This window comes from Chaetodon auriga, chromosome 15 (assembly GCF_051107435.1).
Source record: "Chaetodon auriga isolate fChaAug3 chromosome 15, fChaAug3.hap1, whole genome shotgun sequence".
In the NCBI taxonomy this organism is placed as follows: Eukaryota; Metazoa; Chordata; class Actinopteri; order Chaetodontiformes; family Chaetodontidae; genus Chaetodon; species Chaetodon auriga.
Genome location: NC_135088.1, coordinates 15,537,967 through 15,559,011, shown reverse-complemented (window position 1 = coordinate 15,559,011; position 21,045 = coordinate 15,537,967). Strand labels below are relative to the sequence as shown.

The 21,045-nt window shown below is 41.1% G+C and overlaps 1 protein-coding gene across 1 annotated transcript; it reads right to left on the bottom strand.

Moving 5' to 3' along the window:
* Positions 1 to 10,042: 10,042 nt before the first annotated feature.
* Positions 10,043 to 19,441, bottom strand: cchcr1 (coiled-coil alpha-helical rod protein 1). The gene is made up of 19 exons (XM_076750684.1): positions 19,064 to 19,441; positions 18,436 to 18,730; positions 18,179 to 18,346; positions 17,922 to 18,039; positions 17,523 to 17,717; positions 17,054 to 17,217; positions 16,842 to 16,956; positions 16,525 to 16,635; positions 15,626 to 15,769; positions 15,431 to 15,541; positions 15,059 to 15,165; positions 14,822 to 14,934; positions 14,650 to 14,722; positions 13,531 to 13,649; positions 13,227 to 13,415; positions 11,538 to 11,639; positions 11,249 to 11,373; positions 11,020 to 11,167; positions 10,043 to 10,916 (listed from the first exon to the last, which is right to left on the bottom strand). The coding sequence occupies exons 1-19, from the start codon at positions 19,131 to 19,133 to the stop codon at positions 10,786 to 10,788; spliced, it is 2,598 nt and encodes an 865-aa protein (XP_076606799.1). The 5' UTR covers positions 19,134 to 19,441; the 3' UTR covers positions 10,043 to 10,785.
* Between the last annotated feature and the right edge of the window lie 1,604 nt (positions 19,442 to 21,045).

The following is a 21,045-nucleotide window of genomic DNA, read 5'->3' as shown; positions in this document are numbered from 1 at the left end:
GCCTCTTAATGAGCTGGTTTGATGGTACCATTTATGTCAGTGTGACTTTGCAGCCCCTACAGCTGCACACTGATTCTCTGGTTTCAATGGAAGACAGTGACTTTCAGGGTAACGCAGTTTCCCTCAGCGACAAGATCTGACAGCATTTCAGTGAGCATTAGAAGTCTTGAGGAAACCATTGCGCTGCCTCTTCAGCACACCGTGGGCACGTTTCCCACTTCCCACCGTGGCAAATGAGATCTGCTCAGGGAGTGTCTCGCTCTCTGTCTGATACACAACCTCTTTAGCAAGATTCAATTGAGTGTAAATGTCAGCAGGTCTTTCCAGAACTTCCTATGGAGTTTAAGCAAAAATGGCATTTATGCAGTGTGGGACCATATGGTGGGTACGATAAATAGCATGGTGTAATCTGACATTGCTCCAAGAGGCTAACATGAGCAACATGACGGCAAACCCCTGCTAGTTGGTGAGACACAGTGCAGACAAATATCGACGCTGTTTTAATGCAATGTAAAACCAACCAGATAGCCCAGAACATGTTCAATAACTTGCCAATACCAATCTATCAGTGTCTGTGAACTTAACCTTGTTTTATATATAGCAATTGCTTGTTATAACCCACAGAATTATGCACACAAGTTGTAAGCCTGAGGGAGCAGAGTGGCCTAAATACGGGCAGTGTTACACGTAGCACTGCTAACAGAGAGCACACACTTAGAATCAGACACATCAGCCATCCACAGTAATTAAGTCATCAAAAAGGCAACTGATTTTCAGTCAGTTGTAATCATTTTTTAAAATTCAGCGTGAGTATGTGTCAAACAGATAACAGATGCTAACATAGAAATAAAAATGCATCAGGCTCTCAGAATGCAAGTGTCATTTTCATACATTTCATTAAAAAAAGCTTGTATTCTCTCACAAGCTTTAATTTTAGCAGAGATAGATGTGACACAGGCTTGGTTTGCTCATCATTTCTGAAGCATTTATCAAGTAAAAAAGCAAAGCTACGTATGCATTTTTACTTCTAGTGTTTCACATTTTATTAATATAAATAAATGCTTTAGGAGTCTGAACTTTCACTTGTTTATTTAGTCAAAGTCTCTGTTTTGGTGTCATTACTCAGAGCTGGAACCTGTGAAATTGGATGTGGAACTTTGCAGCCACATGCGCAGCTCTGCCTTTCACATTTAAGATGACATTAGGACCAAAGCCTGCTGGGAGAATTGAAAAATGCATAGCACAAGTGCTTTGATGCATGCGCAGCCTCATTTTCCTCGGGCAGATAACGTAGTAAATGAGGGTTGCCACTGGATAATTTAAGATAAGACGTGCGGATGTAAACAACGTCTTCAAAACCAAACAGTGAACTATGTATCTAGCGCCATTAATTATTCTTGGTCAGGGATCAAGAGGCAGCAAATACAATCTAATAAAGTGTGATAACGTGTTGCTCTCCTGGATGCTCTGCAGATCACACCGCAGCAAACTTTGCTTTAATATCACAACTTTCATTCAGCCAATATCATACACAGAGAGACAGCCTGAGGGAATAGTGTGCAGTGGATTAACTGGGATTAATAAAACATGCACCAAAACCAGAACCACGGACGGTATGTAACACGCCTGCCCGCCCGGCACAGGGGGTCCCAGGAGAGGTTTAATATGTAACTAAACAATAAAAGCAATGCTTGTAAAATTCTTGGAATGAAACGATGATATTGCACTTTGTGTTATGGTACCCACGGTCAGCAATAAGTGGTCTGAAGCTCCCCAGAAAGGTCGGGGGATAAAAAGAGCACGCTGAGTGCTATAAAACCTTTCATGTTTCATACTCCGAAGGCTTCCTTTAAAATGCCCGTATTTACGGCTCAACATAGAGTTTCAGCTCCAGTGAGTGCTCCGAGCCTCTCAACATGCCGCATCTTACAGCACGCGGGCTGTCGTTTGGCTGCTTCATCTTCACCATTCAAATCATTTTCATGACATCTTTTACTTTTGAAGGTTATCCCACCATTAGAGGCAGTTGCTATGCTATGCTGTTACATGGAGGTTTAAGTTTAAGCCCGCAACAAATGCGTAAGAAACAAACATAAGAAGTATCCCTCAGAGTGATCATTTCAAATGTACAGAGCGAGTGATTTCATCAGTACAAGAGTTTGTTACAGTTGAATGCAGAGTGTTTCGGTGGGAGCACAGGAATGGCAGCACATTCCTTTGGAACAGCCAAATGGACAAAGCAGGGTGTAGATGTGCCCCGCTGTGACACCGGTTTTAGCTCTGAGTAATCACTCCCTAACAGCAGGTGCTCAGCAGACGATGCCTCTGTATTTGACCTAAAGGTAATAACTGCAGAACCTTCAGGAAGATGGAAATGTGATGTGAAAATTATTAGAATGTCCAAGTTCCCTTTTTTTCAGTTCTCTACTACATCTCAGCTCTAATAACGATAGCAAGTAGAAGACACTTGATTTTCAGGTGTTACATCCAGGACACGGGTCAAAAGGTCTTTGAATCTATTCACAAGTTTACAAAACTTCTTCCTTTGAGGTTTTTTTCATGTCTTTCCATATTCCATCAGTTTAGAATATCCAATTTTAATTTAGTGACATATGCTAGCATGCTGATGTTTAATAACCATGTTCACCATCTTGGTTTTGCTAACAAGCACAGCTGAGGCTGATGGGAATGTTAGTAGCTTTGCAGGCATTATGTCAAAAACGGAGTATTGAATAAACTGAAGTTTTGTCATGATGGTGCTTTCAGCTTCATGGCAGTTCATCCAGTAGTTGCTGAGAAATTTCACACAAAGCTACAAACGTGAACATCACAGTGACGTCGGAGGACAAGCCAGACAATAACTAACAGACTGACCAACAGACCAACATCGCCACCCACAGAGCGATGCAGCCAGCATAAAGCCACTCTATGGGAAACACACTTAATGTATTTCCAATGGAAACATTCAGTAGTTAAACGTTGTGTCTCAGTCATGTATTCAGTTCACGGTAGGGCATTTTAACCCTGCAGCAAATAGTTGATTTAGTGAATGAAATTTGGCTCAGTCTTGAAAGTATTCGCTCAGGCAGCATAATTTACTAAATACTGGACACAGTGTTGATGACAGTGTTTATGGGTCCAATGAAGAAACTGAACGCCACCTGGCAAATCTACTGCGCAGATAATTATCAAGCTGTGTGCATTACGCCTCAGTGATATACTGATAAGTTAAATACAGGAAATGATGTTTATACACCTTCATAAAGTATTCTTACGTGTTAGAACCTAAAATCAAACTGTGAATCTGTATTAATATATATACTGTAGACTGATGAGAATACAGGTTGGAGCTCTGCCATGGAAGGACTTATATATAATTAATAGGAGAATTGTGCTGGGAGACAGCGTTAAAAGGCTTTAACCGGACAAATATGAGAGTAAGTAAGGAGACTGCTCAGAGCCTGGCGGCAGAATTTCAAACAAACTGAGGATGATTTAAGGATGACTGTGTTACGCAAGTAGAAAGTGCATCACAGTCATCTAAACAGGATGTGACAAAGGCATGAGCAAGAATGAGAAAATCCTTGAATAACCCAGCTAAAGCTCTGATATGACCTCCACTGAAAAGCCGGGGTGACTTACTAGACTCTGATCACAGTCACTCTCCATCCATCTCCACGAAGCTTGAGCAGATCTGCAACAAATACTGCGACATAATGCCAAACTTCAAACGCACCAAGCTGATACAGACTCAGTCACAGCTGGTGTTACAAAGAACAGGCTTTCAGAGGTGGACATGGATTTGATTCAGATACCATATTTCTGCCACGAAAAGCAACAAACTGAGTTTGAATTTGGGCTGCAAAAATCGCTCAATGCTGGAATATCAAGGACAATGCGTTGATGAGCCAAGAAGGGCCCCCGTAGGGATGTGGATTCATTATAGGGCCCTGTTATGTGCTGATGTTGAGTGTTGGACATTTATTGGATTTAGAAGGGATGCTGTAACCATAGCTGTAATTAATGATGTATGACAAACAAAAGCATCAAATCATCACATTGGAGAAGCCAGAAGCAGTAAGTGTTTGTCACTTCTGCTTCAATTCAATTATCAAAACAGAAGAAAAAAAAAAGGAAAAGCTGATATACTTTCTGTGGTCTTACATGAAATCATCGATTAAGTGCTGCAGCTCTAATTGTAACACAAGCTTGCTGGCAACTCTCTAAACCTGTTGCCATAGTAATCGCACAGATGCCTTGACAGATAGCTCACTTAGGATCACTAAAATTCTACATTTGTGCTTCATGTCCTATAAGATCTTACTGCGTCTTCCTGTAACTGTTTAATATTACCTGTTCTGACGCACTGAAGATGAGTGGGTTTGATCTCATGCAGACGTCAGGTCGAGTGTTTGTAAAATGAGTTCAGGGGAGTTTATCTTCCACCTTATAAGTCCTAATACCAGCTCAAGCATTAGCTTATCTGTTGAGAGGAGGGAGGCTCGAGGCAACGTTTTTATGTGGAGCAATGAATCACTGTGCTTTGTAATCATTAGGCTCATTTCTTTAAGTCAAAAACTGAGAGGTATTTATTGTTTGCAGATGGCAGAATAGCTTCAGCGTACCACTATTTCTTTTCTCCTTGACATGATGAAAAAAATGGGATAATACATAATTGAAAAGAGTCTATTCCACCGGGGGGAAACGTCCACTTGTCCATTACTAAACTGAGCATGTAATTAAACCGTCACATGGCAATCCTCTCAAACAAAGTGTCTTCAGAAGAAAGAGCAGCAACTGAATCAAAATGATGTTTTTTTAGAACTGATTGCTCGCAAATGGAGGAAATGATGAAATAAACGTCTAAAAATCTGGTAATTAGGAAGTCCTCTTGAACAGCATGTTCGTAACCAGAGGGAGCTAAGGTGCAGCAGCAGCACAGATGAATATTAATGGAAATTTGATTAAACATTCCCACGTCTTTAACTGAATGTCCCACGGGCAAAGCGCTTACAGAACAAAACAAATTAGCCCAGCAATTTTAATTATCGATGTTCTGTTTTCTTTCATTTCTTGTCTCTTCGTCTGCCTGAAGAGATCTCAACAACAGATGTTTTAAAGGACAGAATGAACATTAGACTTTGTGCCCTTTGGCTGACTTTCCAGTGATATTCTCCATAGTTCATATTACCTCTAAAACAGTGGAGTAAACTTAAGTCCACACACACAGACACACACACTCTCTGCAGGATTTTCCATGTGATAATTTAGCGCTTCAGTGTTATGTTCAATGTCTAATTGCAATTTTCAGAAAGCAAATTGTGAATCTGGCTTGAAAAGTGCTGCAGTTTTTCTTTCCATTCTGCTCATGCAAGTGATCTCAGTAGAAGCTGATCCCAGTCTAAATTACCCGCAATCTCACCCAACAGCGAAGTACTTTTTGAATGCAAATGTTTACTGTCGACTTTTCACAATGACACAGAGAAACAGGGGACCTCTGATGGCTTCTAAAGGCATATTAGTCGCTCCGTGAAATTTGCAATTGTTACGACTGCAGTCATAATTTTTGTTACAGCAATATATGTGCAAGCACATGAAATGCTAACAGTGAGATGATGAACACAAGGTGTCCGTGACTCTGATATTACGTTGAAGGAGTGCTGTGAGTCTGCAAGGGTAAAACAAATTGGAAAGATTTTTGATATAAGCAAATTCTGGTGGTTCATTTGAGAAACTGTAGCATTATGGCAGCCGTTCCACCTGCACGGTGATTAATTCCACCAGCCTAGCTGTGCGGTAATACAAGAAACTTGAAACTTAAACATAAGTCAATATATATATGTCAAGAGTAATGACCTGCACACCAACTCAATCCATATTTTCAGCAGATTCATCCTGGATTGAAACTGTGGAAAGTAATCGTCTAAGAAAAGTTGTGGATCAAAGTTCCTGTGCATTTATTATTCTTTGCATACGGGTTGTAAGTTGAAAAAAAAGAAACGATTCCACCCCAGCAAAAGTGCAACAAACCATGACTATAGCAAAGTGAGTCCACCTGCTTCGCCCAGTTTCCATTATTTTAGATTTCAGTTTGTAGAGCAGGCAAAACGCACGCAGGCCAAGAGCCCTTCAGTTTGTCGCAGGGTGGGAATAAAAAGGTGACAAGTCACCATTACAACATTTGTTCATTCACTCATGCGTCTAGTAAACACCGACAACATCTCAACCGCTGCATTCCAAATCACGCTGATCATCCCGAAGGGAAAGTGCAATTACAGCTCCGAACAAGATGACTGATTGGCACAGGTGGAGACTTCATCGCACATGGACGACGACATGTTTACTGATGCTGTTTTCGAACAGAAACCATATGTTGAACGTCACGCTCCGACATTTTCTGCCTTCAGGCTCTTTTCCTTTAAATCTGACATGTTAAAATAAGCTGAAATGTGTAAAAAATGGAGTGTATTGTATTTTAATGTCTAATGGTTGTACGCATCAGAAAGGCAGACCTGCTTGGACTTGATTTGCCCCTGTATGTCTTTCCTGATACAGCTGAACAGTTGATGCTCTTAGTCAGAAAGAATAATAAAGGATAATAAAATTCTGTCTCATTCACACCAACCAGAGGAAAATACTGTGAAGCGTTGCTGTAGTTTGAAGACTGGACAGTTCAGTCCACTGCAAACCCCCCCAAACGATGCCCCACATTGCCTGCATCTATAAATAGGGTTTCTTGGCTGCCTTTCCTCACACTGCTCCTCCGTTGGCTGCTGCTCTACCCTGTAGCATGGCCTGCCACAGCAGTGCACAACCATCCAGCAGGCTGCATGCAGCACTGGTGGTCGACACCCCTGACTTACTGGATCACATCAACCTCACGCACTGGTTCAAGTCTGCTCTGACCTCCGGCCTGCGAGAACTTTGCAAGGATGTGGACAAGGCCACGCGAGCCGAGGCGCCGCGTTAGACGTGTTGGATTGACACAGTTTGGAATCTAAATGCAAAATGGTATCTTCATCTGAGGATTTAGGATGTTATGGTTTTATGTATCTTGTAATCCTCTTATCTAAAAACAACAAGGAGTTAGTGTTCAGGAGTGCACATTAACTATGTCATTAAATATTAGGGGCACCAAATTATAAGGCACAATACAGTAATGCCCTAAATAGCATATTGAGGAACAGCTATAATGTCCTTGAGAGAATATACAGCGGTAAAAGTTGACCAGTTTTAGGGATTTTTGCAGCATATTCCAGTCACTGGCTGCAGCAAACTTGAATGAGGACTGGCCCCAAGAGGACTCGACGTCAGGGACATTTGGCAAAGTGTGACAGAACAATTCTCAGGCTCAGGATTAAGTTTTCACAACACCTCAGACGTGTCAACTTTGATTTTGGATATGGCCAGTAAGCAATGCAGAAAACATGGCGTGCCAAGCGAGGAGCGCAGGTAAGCCTGTCAGCAAAGAGTGATCTGCTGTGGCAACAGGAAGCTGCTCATCTGGATGGAGAAGCTTTCCAAAGAGCACCTGACCTTTGGCAGACATTTCTCAATGTGGTGGACAGCACAGCCCTCTTCCTCCAATCCCAAGGTATTTGCAAGAATTCATTTCTATGCACTGTGTCATAAATACAACCCCAACTCCAAAAAAGTTGGGACACTGTGTGAAACCTAAATAAAACTGAATGTGATGACTCAAGTGAAAACAACACACAGACAATACATTTAATGTTTGGCCTCATCACCTTCATTGATTTTTGTAAATATCTGCTTATTCTGAATTTGATGCAGCAACACATATCAAACTAGTTGGGACAGGAGCAGCTTAAGACTGGGAAAGTTGTGGAATGCTCCAAAAACACCTGTTTGGAACATTCCACAGGTAAACAGGCTGATTGGTAACAGGTGATAGTATCATGTTTGGGTATGAAAGGGGCATCCTGGAAAGGCTCAGTCGCTCACAAGCAAGGATGGAGCGAGGTTCACCACTTTGTGAACACATGATTGTATAAAGGATATTAATACATGGGCTCAGAAACACTTTCACAAATGACTGCATTCTGTTTTTCTTTCGTCACTACTTTTTTGGAACTAGGGTTGTATTTGACACAAGGCTTAGCAATAATAAGGCCATTAATCATTTCTTGAATATAAACCAATGTCATTGAGCAAAAGGGTGAAATTCATTCCACAACATCCAAACAGTAGAAAGAACCTGCAGCTTTGGGCATTTTGTTTACACCAGAAAAAGAAGAATCTGACTGAGCCTTGACACAGACACTTGATGACAGGCAGGGCCGATGACAGCAGATGTTCTGATTTGACACGCTGCACTCTGACAGCACAGTATCAGCCTCCGAACCAGAGGGACGAGGGTTCATGCACATGCACATAAAAGTACTTTGCAATCTATCAATAAAAAAACAGCGGCGAGCGAAGCCAGCCTCACAGAACTGGTTTCAGGTCAGTGGTAAGATTACAATGAGAACTGCATGTAGTAAATGTAAATGTTCAAGAAAATCAGTTATTGATTTGCTCATCATATTCATGCCTGAAATTTCAAGCTCAGGTATTTTTAGCTCTGCTGCTGTTTGAAGTCAGATATGTAAAAACACATTTGGTTAGCACTTGCTTGTTTGTTTGAAGCACTAATTTTACATGCCATTAATTCTGAATTGTTAATAGAAATCTGCAGGGAGCGTATTGATTGTTTTTTATTACCTCATTTATTTTGTATCTTGTCTGGATTGGGATGCTCTGCTAAATTATTCATCAGTTAACCACGGTGTTGTCTGGTTGCTGTGCAACTCTCTGCACACTGCTGAGGCAATGGAGATGTACACATGCATTTATTCAGAATATATAACATTCAGGGGACAGGGCAAAATTTTGCATCATCTTCACAGTTCTTCTCCAAAAATTCTGTTTCCAATTAGTGGAGAAACAGGACAGGATAAAATGGTTCTGGGCAGGTTTCCTGTTCAGACTGATTCAAGAATTAAGATGATAGAAAACAGATTCCATTTCACTACACACGCAAAAGTCCACCCTCACTCACTGGCCTATTTAAAGGTGCAGGTAAGAAACACCTGTATAACCCACAAAAAAACATGCTGTTCTTCACTGTCTTTAATTATATTCCAATGAGGAAGCTGCACTCTACAACCTACAGGCCAAAAGAATGCTGGAGATCGCTGCGTGTGCTGTTCTCACCTTTGACAACATCGCCCTCTGCTGGCTTTGGACTGCACATGACAACACAGGATCTTCTTTTCATTCTGTCTCTTGCAGGAGGTATACTTTTGCCATTATGACTCACAATTATTATCATAATGGTGACATGCTTATGACACTGCTTGTGACATGAATGTATACTCATGCATGATGTATATGACGCAAAGTGACTGATGGTCAAAGGTGCAGTATTAAATTTGTTGCAACTTTCCTGAAAAATGATCCATCATGATGCATTTAAGTTTAGACCGTACATAATGACTTCACTGTGTCATCAGTGACATCAATTTTTGTATCAGAGGCTTATTATACAAAGTAAAATGTTTTCATGCCTTACATGCTGTTCTGCAGGAGTGCACTGCTAAAATCCAATAATATTCCTTAAAAAAAAATTAAACTTGATGCATTTCATCCTCTGCTTGCCGTGATGAATCACCTCTCCAGTCATGAGTGTGTCCCTGCAAATTATTTTTGATGCTCTTAGAAAATAGAGCAGGGAAGTCTAGACTTTATTAGTATTTTCACTCTGCTCTCCCTCAGTTCTCTGTGAGGTGTTTTTACCTAGAGGCTTGAAACTTCCAACTATTTCAAAATTTATTAGCAGTCATGACAACATGACAAATAGCACAATTATCTGGTTCATCATGATGTTTATCATCATCCATTCTATGATTGCATCGTCATTTTCAAATTGACCTCTACAAAGAAATGGAAAATATTGATTCTTTTCAGTATGGAATCATATACAGTGGGTCTTCCCGTTTGTCCCTATGTAATGTGGAGAGAAACAGGTCACATGCACCAATCACATTAAAATCCTACTTTATCATTGCAGGCCCACAATAAAAATGAAATGCCAGTGAATTTTTTTTTAATCTAGATTTTAATGGAAAAATCACATTTTATTTAAAAGCTGAACTTATTTCAGAACTCTGACAGATATGAGTTTCTTTCTGATCTCACTGCTAACATTAGCTGTGATTATAATTGAAATTCGTATCACATCATGAATTGCTTCATCAATATTTTGCAAAATACTGCCACAGAATGACAAAGATACCTTATTAGGTCACACTGAAAACAAAGACAAGCCTCTCTGCATAACAATTAAATATTTGAAACATCACATAAACGTGTAGGATCAAAGTTAACAGAACAGACCTCTGTTCACATTACCAATTCTATAGTGGAATATCATTTAAAATGAGTAAAAGATATGACAGTGTGGCACACAGTCTTACTGGTGAGGTGATTTAGTCCAAGCAAGAGAATGAGAAACTAGATTATTCAGGAGAAATGAAACTTTGGATGTTCACATAAAACTCTAAACCTTGTCCATCACTGAAAGAATTTATATGCAGGCATAAAGCGCTTGCACTAGATCATATACACCCAGGAGCAATGTGAAATGCATGGTTTTCTGATGTTTGGCTCAGTCAAAATTCTTTCCACTGACTGTATTTGTTTGGCTCGGAAAGCATAACGCCTGCCCACCTTTTGTACAAATTAAAGGTGTGTTCACTGGCTGCAGTGAATCATCGTCAGGTATCAGCTGTGTGGACTGCCTGTGGATGGTCCCACGCTGTCACTCTGTCCCTCCTCCTCCGCAGAGTCCTCAGAGCTGTTTACCACTGCAGCACTGAGGGAATGGAGCTCCTCCAAAACAGACAGGAGTCTCTCTGACAGGATTCAGACAGGCCATCGGTCAGATCAGTCATGTCTGTGTATAAATGTTAGGACTTAAAATAAGTGTCTGACGCATGGAGTTAAGACGCTGCTTACCGTCTGCAGGTAGTTGGACTTTTGCTCCCTCAGAGCAGCTTCTCTCTGAAGGTTTTTCTCGATGTTCCCAGGGAGCAGCAGAGTTTTGTCTAGCTGCTGTGTGGGCTCTTGCATACTCACTCGTCAGCTCTCTCCCAGTCACAGCAGCCTGGAACAGATTTGGGTCATAGGAGGCCATCAACAGAAATGAAGACAGACACAACTGTCTTTTGCGCTTTTAATGTCTTACCATCAGTAGGTTTTTGTCTTTCTCCGTCTCCTTCAGTTGTTTACTCTGGACTTCACTCTTTGTGTGTTCGCTCATCTCATTCCGTTTCCTTGCTGCCTCTCTCTCAAACTGCCGCAAAGTCATAACTGCAAGAGACAATACAGACAGATCAAAAGCCACAGGGAAATGCTGCTATGTACGGTGTAAACAATTCCAATCATATTAGATCAGAGGCTGCATTACAGATATGACTTCAGCCCCCTGCGTTAAGCTGCTGTGGGCTGAAGTAGCATGGTGCTAATCCTGCTACCTGCTTTGGTGTGCTCTCTCTTGGCAGTATTGACTTGAACTTCCATCTCTCTCAGCTTCTCAGCACAGCAGTCCTTGATCTCAGACACTCTCTCCTGCAGGGCTGAAGGGGAACAACAAATACATCACTCCTCAATACAGCATCTCACACAATAAGAAACAGTCTTATGTTGTATTTGTCCCGAAAGGGACAAATTGGAATTTATACGACCTACACAAACAAGGAGCTGATCGAATCAATTCCAGATTTATCAATTACGATGCAACAACGGTAACAATACAGCAAGGTGGTAGCAGTCTAAAGGTGAGAAAAAAAATCACTTTTATTTAGTTTTTAAATTATAGCTACAGGCAAAAATGTTTATCTGTTTCAGTAAAGGCAGAGTAATATACGGTGAAGCAATGTAAGACCTTTCAAGGAAATTAACTCCAACAGCGCGGCCGACATGTATATGAAAGGGTTCACTCATTGTGACAAACCTTCGGAGAAAGTTCGCACCCAATTTTACAGTTCCTCTCAGCTCTGCAGATCTCTACAGTGACTTTCAGGTCATAGCGTGTTTGTTTTTTTTGGCCCACACCTTTACTGTTATGATGGACTCTCACCACTCTCGTAGTGTCGTTTTCAGCTGCAACAGGAAGCTGTTTTCAGCAATAAAGCTCTAAACCACCAATTACACAGAACATGTCCAGCACCAAACACCAGACATTGTTGGAGACACACTGGTGAAAATAAAAAAGAGGCATTCAGCCTCTTAAGAGCCAAATATTTCCCTCAAAAGTAAGTGGAAAGCAAACCAGAGCTTAAAAGAGAGTGAATATTAGACTTGGACAAACATGACTACAAATGAATGCTAATGCTAGCACCGTAACTGCTGGATGTGTAAATAGGCAACTGTTTCCTAACAAGCAACTAAGTCAATATGATAACATGTTGCTGTTGTGTTAAAAACTTGTTTCTGCCCCAAAGTGGCCAAAGAATCAGTTAAGGGATAGTTTCATATGAACATGGGAACAGGTTTTGCTTGCTTTAATTATTCCTCATGTTCATACTGTGCAAAATGCTTTCTTTTAGTTACTACCCCCTCCAGTGCAGCTCAACCAGAAAACAGTATCCAAAGAGGAGATTTTACACAAACAAGACTAACTTCAGAAGATGTCCACGTGATCTGGTTAACTCTACTGAAGCCTCATATTCCAGATAAACTTTAGTATGCATTTTTACACAACAGGACTGTGGATTTTGTCCCCCATCACTTACATTGAAAGTGTATGAAGACGGGATCTTTAAAGGCCAGTATGAACTGGAGGAATGATTACAGCATGCAAACCCTGTGTCAGTGTTCATATGGGTACCTGATTATTGTTTGAAGACAGACTTGAAAAACTGTCATCGTATCTTTTAATGCAGGTCTAAGGTGTTTCCTAGGTGGTCAGGCTGAATCCTTGAACCAAATGAGAAAAAAAAAACATATTACAGAAACTCTCCCTGAACAACTATAGCCAAGGTGCTCTTGAGCACTTAATCCCTGACTGCTCCAGTGAAGCTGCCGAGCAGACAGGAGTGGCCAGGTGTGAATATGTGGAGACGGTGATGAAGGGCATTTCTGCTAAAGAGCAGGAGTGCTCAGTCTGCTTTTCTTGGAAAAGTCAAGGTTGAAAAACAGTCACACCGCAGCCGCTGCCTCACCACGCTCGCTGTGCTCCTGCTGGCTGAGCAGCTCAGAGCGGAGTTTCTCCAGGTTGACTTTGCTCTCCTCCAGCTGGGCCTGGATCTGCTGCAGGCTCTCGTCGGCCTCCTCTCTGCCAGCCACAGCCTGCCGGACCTCCATCCAGCTCTGCTCCAGCTCCTGCTGCTGCTGCCTCAGTTTGCTTTCATCTGAAGAGGATGTAGAAAGGTAAACCGTGATGCATACATTGCCACAGCATGGATACCCAACTGATAAACAGATAATGTATTTTAATGAGGTGTTGTGAGTTGTAAGGGTGCTCACACTGTTCTTTCAGATCAGCCAGGGTTTTCTCGATGAGCTCCGGGGTTCTTTTGAGTTCCTGTGTGAGCCTGTCTCTCTCTTCACACACCAGACTAAGCTCTGTCTGGAGGTTTGTGATGCTGCAGGGCAACACAGACAAGATGGCAGAGCAAATAAAGGAGCAGAGAGTCAAGAAAAGAGGTACAGAACCAGCTGCACAGTGCATAACAAAGCAAGCCAAATTCAAACAGACAGAAAGCAACTGTTTTTGTATGTAGAATAATAAACCCGGGCAAGACTGACTGCATACAATCCTCATATTACAACAGACTGACAGTATATAAAACAGGAATTTCTTATTAATCACAGTATTGATTTCAACCATATCATCCAGCCCTTTTCCCACATTAAGCTTGTAATAGTTGTTTGAATTAGTCTACTAATTCTCTGAATTAGTGCTGAATGCGTTGATGGATTAAATAAATACTTGAAACTTTAATAATGATGCATTATTTTATCACTTAGTACAAAAACATCTGCTATTTACAGCTCATGAAGTGCAAAAGAGAAGCTTGACATTTTTAAATTCACACTAAAAACTTCAATATGTTGAATTTGGAAGTTGTTGATTTGGCATTACCGTTGTCATTACGGTGTAAATGATTGTGATCAACTAATTGAAAGAAATAATTGGCAGTTAGCCGCAAGCATAATTTGACACCTGATTACAAAAAGTCTTCCAAAGCAAATATTTGAATTTTAATATACATGTGTGCTTATGGGGACATTTTTGCAGATTTAGGAACAACAGATATTCTGCGGTTTTATTTTCCATCATATGTTGTGCATTTTTCTTTTATTTTCATCGTTATTCAATTGTATTTTCACTATTATATCAAGTGAGGTTTATTCTCCATCTTACTTTTTGGCGTGATTTCTTTGTTGTAAAGCAGTTTGAGCTGCATCGTTTTTATGAAGGGTTCATGTGTATTGTCATTATTATCTTCTGATGCAATGGTTGATGACATTATTTGTAAAACGAGACACAAAATGAAAGTGTTTTTTTGTACCCATGTTGGGTAGAGACTGTTTCGGTACATTCACCATGTCAGCACGATGTGTGAATGTGAAACCTCATACCTGTCGGCTGCCTGTTCTGTCTGTTTACTGGCCTGCTGAACTTTCTGCAGAGCAACCCTCCTCATGATCAAACCTGAAAAATGAAAACATTGTGATGCATTTTCCTCACCAGACATTTGCAATTCAAACGGAAGCACTGCAATCAGCACATTAAGCTCAGTTCTAATCACACCTTGGATTGTCTCCACTCGTGCTTTAGCAAAAGTTAGCCGTTGAGTTAAAGTGCTGAGCCTTGTTTGAGCTGCATCCACTTCTGTCACCTTGCTTTCAAATGCCAGACTGAACCTGTGAGGCACACAATGTGTGAAAACACAGCATTAACAGTAATGATAAGCCAACGAAAACAACCACTTTGCTTTTTGTTTCCATTTTTCTAATTTATTAACAAATTCGCATAAATCTTTTCTACCTGTGCACTGCTTCTGTAAGGGTTTTAAGTTCAACCTCTTCTTTTTGGCTCTGTGACTTCAGCCGTGAGTTTTCCTTGTGAGCCTGGACCAAGTCCTGTTTCAATGTCTAGGAAATAAAACACATCCATATAATAAAGTATCTTACACAAATCTACTGTGGCGCTCAGTTTTGAGAACGTCTTTGTGCTCAGCTGCTGTTCTTAAAACATCAACCGATACTAGAACCTAGCAAAGTTTTCATATAGTCAGCATTCTGTGCAGCCGTATCAAATGTACGAGCGTTTATCACTTTGCTAAGCTGCCCCAAATTTATTGTGCGTCATCACATTTTCAGACAGCCACGTAAATCATACCAATGCTCTGGTACTAACCTCCTTTTCCACTCTCTCCAGGTCCAGCTCAGCTATCCTGTCATCTAGACTGTGTTGTAGCACACTAGCCCGGTGCTGCTCCTGCTGGAGCCGCTGCTCCGTGGATCGGATCTGAAACACAGACCCACACTTTAAGCAGTTTCAAACACACTGGAAATCATTGCACTGTATATTAACAGATAGCTGTTTCCATACTGTCGAAAGAAGTTTGTCCTTCTCTCTTCTTAGTTCAATGTCCTTTGAGCGAAGCTGGACACATAACTTGAACACTTTCTCTCTCCAGAGCTTCAGCACTTGAAGGCCTCCAGATTCATTCTTCACAAGTGGGTCCATTGAGATCTACATGTATGGTAAACACATACAGTACTTCAATAAATGCTTCGTATGGGTAAGAGTTAGTAGGCAATTATTTGTCACAAATTAGCCTTGAATTTTTCTAAAGCATACTAAAGCTTTTTAAAATGATGAGTGCTTTTTCCTTTCATCCCACAGCTGTATCAAAAACCCCATCAGACAAGAGTTTTCAAAACAGCCTCTGCTCTCTGTGTAACCTCTGCCAAAAAAACGAAGATTACAAGTGGTTTACTGCGACTATTTGCTATCTACAGCAACTTTCAAGTTTCTGCAAGCTGACATTTATTCCAAACTATCCAAAATGCACTTCAGGAAGTAAGAAAAATGTATTCAAAGATGAAAAATGCTTTATATGTCACCTGCAGTGATACTGTATATACAAAACATTTGGATAGAGCACCTCAGGTGAAGTGTTCAGTCAACTGAATTACTCCTGCAGGGCTTTGCCATCCTGCTTGGAGCTGTTCCATCATCAATCTTAAACCCTGTGGTCTGCATCAGCATCCTCAAGATCCATGAAGTGCATCCAAATTTCAGACTATATTTTTTTTTCAGACTTTTGACATAACACTATGCTTAAAAACATTTCAACCTTAAGCGGACGACACACAATGACAAGTAGCTGCTTGCTCTACATAGGAGAGCTGCGGCTCAGCGGGCAAGTAGCAGTGTCACTGCTCATCATGTGTTATCAGCATAGGCTTGTATCATGCATTGCTATGTGAAGAATAAGCATTCACCTCGTTGACCATTTTCTCTTCTTGGAGGATGAGTATCTCATTCACAGAGTTAAGCCTGACTGTCAAAAGCTCTGTGGTCATCTGAAGAGCTGCTTTCTCTTTGTTTAGCCTCTACAAAATGGAGAATATTAGAAAAAAAATTACACATGCAGTCATAGGATGGATTATCATAATATGAAGGTTACTTCATAATTTAGCGGTCATTTGTTGCACAATTCTTTCTTTAACCTGCTGAAAAGAACAAGATTATTAGTTTTTCCCATGCAATTGCTTTACAGTAGGCTGTCGGCAATCAATACTGTTTATATTGCATTCACCTCAACAGCGTCGTTTAATTGTTCCTTCTCTCCTTTCTCTGGGGCAAGCTGGCCAATGTAATTTCTAAGGCTGTGCAGTGTTGCTGATTGCGTCTCAAAAGCTTGTCCCATTTGGCTGAAAAATAAACCACATCCCCCAATAAAATCAGTGAATCTGACTACAAAGTGCTATAGATGTTCAGCTCTCTTCAGTTTTAGATTGAATGTGGCACCTTAAATGTTCTTTCAGCCCATCTCTCTCAGTAGATACCTCCATCAGAGTGCTTTTTAGCTGCAGCACTTCTGAGGTCATTGATTGAAGTCTGTTCTGTAGTTCGCTGTTTGATTTCCTTGCTGCACCCAACTCTGCACAATGGGAAGCATTCAACTGTTGCAGCTGAAAGTAAAGAGAGGCAAACAATGGAGATTTTAAGACATATACAAATAATGATGTAATGTCTGATTGATCTCCAAGAAGTTCTCTTTTCACTTGCTTCCCTTCTGAAGGAGGTCAGACTGAAGGGTAATTTACAGAAAAGCACTGTTCTATGTGCTCAGCGTTCTGCTCAGAGACACTTCAGCACAGCAGATGTCTGCTGACATGGGTTCTTGGACACAGGGCCTTTGAGCTGAAGTTGCTTGAATCAGTATGTACAAGGTTTATGATGGTTTCAGTTTCCTTGCAGAGATTGTGCCACACACCTCCACTTCCCGCTTCCTGTGCATTTCTTTCAGTTGTTCTGACAGTCTAAGAGTCTGCTGTTTGGCCTCTTCCTCAGCCTGTAACCTGTCCATTTCAGCCTTCAGAGCAAGCTCCCGGGCCTCCTCTTTGCTTCTCTCAACATCTCTCCTAAGCTTGGCAATTTCTTCTGCAGACTCTCCCTTTAGTCTTTCAAGCTGCAAGAAACAAAAATGCTAAATTCATGATAGTGAAACTTCCCTAATTAAAACAGATGACTGTAAGCTACTATGAAGACTACAAGTAGTAAAAACCACCAGACTGCACACTGCCAGAATAAGTTACACGATGCCAGTATTTCTGAGGTGATCTTTGTCAACACCAGTGTCGAAATTAAATGTTTTGTCGGTAAATAGCATTACCTGTGAGTTTATTTTCTCCTTCTGTGCACTGTTGTGAGTGAGCTCCTCTCTGATTTGGTTGAGTTCCGTTTTAGCCTTACAAAGCTCTTCTCGCATTGCTTCCAACTCATAGTTTTGTCTGTCACACAAAGGTTATGCCATGTTAAGCTTGCTCAAAATGATCCGTCACTACTTACAGAAATGTTAAGTTATGCAGACAATGTCAGGCCAAACCGCAAAATGAATCAACTGAGTAACAAAATAAACATATCTCCTACCTGCTTACGGTCCCGTCTCTGTCTCTCATTTCCTCCCTGTGTCTCCCAACAGTGTCCTTTAGGGCCTCCAGCTGCGTCTTCAACCTCTCAGCATCTGCCTTGTGTTTCTCTGCCTCTAGACGCCACTCTGACTCCCATCTGGACCACTGCTCACTTCTCTCTGCACATCTGTGTTTGAGGAAGAGGAGCTAATTCATGTTCCCAATATGCCACCCAAATGACAGACAATAATGTGAACAGAACACATTGTGGGATACCTTGCCCTATGGTCTGATGGGTGATCCACAGGGGTCCTTCCTCTTATGCTCTCTCCTTGCAACATCATGATCCTCCGATTTTCCTTCCTCAGCTCCAAGATTTCCTGTTGGGCCTGACTGATGGCGAGCCATGGATTGGCAGGACCATGATCCCCTGGTGGTACTGATGTTACGCCTGAATTTAACCAGGAGACGGGGGGCGTTGTCCCTGAGATTTGAACGCCTCTGTGCGGTTCAACAGACTGGACGCCGGATGTGAAATGCGATGGGGGTACCAGGTCTTTCTGGATATTCCCTAGGCAACATAAAATTGTGTTTAAGCGTGCAGGTGCGTTAGCTAGTCTAGTCATGCCTAGCCCTATACAAGTATAATGTTTCTGGCTTTTTCCAAGTAACTTTAAAGCCTTTTCCCGCTGAGCTTTCAAGAAAGTTACCAGGATAGCCGTGACAACTTCTCTCCGCTAAATACAACCTCCTTTTGTTGGTTATTGGTGAGCAAACGCTAATATTGTCTAATACAGTGGCGTTCAAGGCTAATGTTAGCTAGCTAACATTATCTCAAACTCAACATTTGCTTTAAGTTACGACTAAGTGGCATCCAAACTTACGGCAAGAAGAAGCAACTTACTGGAAACCACTGGTGAGGTGAAATCAGTGGGCACTATCAGCCTTTCGTTTCCCAAGTTTTGTCTCTCCATGTTCAACACATATCACTGGAAACCATTAACTTAACAAAAATTATAGTCCGGGGTTGTTTGGGTGCTCTATTAACGTTTATTCTCCCGCGAGACTCGTCATTCGTTGTTGCCTTAGTTACGGGTTGCAACGGTAACTTCCGGAGCTCTCCGCTTCGGCTGCTTTTACTTGTCAACTTTAAACGTGCAAACTACGCGTCGATCAAACTGCAAATGTCGGTAACGTCCCAGCAGATATGTATGTTTATTAACTTAACTTAAACGACGTATCGGACATAACTGCCAAACATTATAATCGCAGTGCATCACGGGAAAATTGAAAGCACTGAAAATGGTTCGGTTTTCTTTCCCCCTGATTTCTGTCTCGCAGGGTGTTCTTCCTCTCAGGCCTCACTCAAAACTCAACATAAGAACCCTGCAGTGTCCCTTATCATATATACTGGTTGGTGCAGATTTGTCCAGGGACGGGTTACGTCCAGAACACAACACGGATATTAGCTTTCCTGATAGGCAAAATTCAGGAATTTCAGGACGAAAAAAAAAATGGTTGCACAGGAGTGGAAGTGTGAGTTTGATTGACAAAGTGATCTCTATTAAATAGGCTGTACTTAGTTACAAAAGATTTTTGTTTTATTGACACTGAACAATAGACCCTGGTTGACAAAATCACAAAATATGCCATGTTAAAATAATTGTCGTTTTTTTGCCTACCTGTCCCTTAGTGTAGGAAATTCCAGTTCTGATAAATAAGAGCATTCACATGGCATATATTTATTTGCTAAATCAATTATGGGCAACGTGCACTTTATTCTTCTGAATAAATTTCCGGAATTTCCCTAAGGCATTTTTATTCATATATTATTCAGATATATTATTGTGACGTGTGAGTGTAGCGTAAATGCACCTCATGGAGTGATAACCTGAATTATTTCGTCTTTGCCTGGGGCTCCCTCACCTCAAGACCCAGGTTTGTCTGACAATCAGTCCATTTCTGCATGACATGTCCAGTTCTGCAGAAAGGGGAACACCATGCATGCTTTCAGGACAGCACATACATGCAGCTTTGAATGGTAATTGGTGATAATTTGGTGCAGCTGACTTTTGCAGTTGAGGTGCATCTAGAAATGTGGTACCTCCAAGTGTCAAATGATCAGTCCATGAATAATTCATATTAAGCATTTGCATATTTTGCACACGCTGCAGTTGTGCTTTAAATCTATAAACCGCACTCACCTTCATCTGGACTGCATCTATTGCTTGTTGTATGATTGGCAGTAATTCACTATTCACTGGGCTGTAATCACTAAAAACACCATATTCTGATATATACTGGTGTGTTATTTTCCTCTGGCATCTGTAGCCATTTCTGTTTGCTCTTACCTACAGTGTATCTTCTTTTCTACAGCTGCCCTGACCTACTTTCCCCTGGGGTTCATAAAAGTTTCATCTAATCTAATCTAATCTATTTATGGTGTATTCAAGGAACAAGAGACATTTTAGTTTGACTCATTTACATAAAGGATCACATACTGTATATTGATATAACCTGACAATACAATAACATAAAGAAAATAAATGACAGGGGAAATGGCTGCATACCCATCTCAATAAATGACAAATAAAAGTATAAAAATACAGGTGCATTGCCAAAAAAGGCAAGCAATGTCAAAACAGCATGAAAGACTGTGGACCTTGTAAAATATATTTAATGCAGTGAAATAGTTGTTTGAGGAGATTCAATGGGAGAGCTGTGCATTATTTGGGCATGTCGCATCCTCTCAGCACTCAGCAGACACTGCAGTAGGTCGTGAAGAACAAAGCAGATGAAACAGGGATTGGAAGGGCCCACTGGGAATCCAGAAAACAAAGGCAAAACTGACCCTTATTAAAAAGACAGCAGAATTAAGATGCAGGT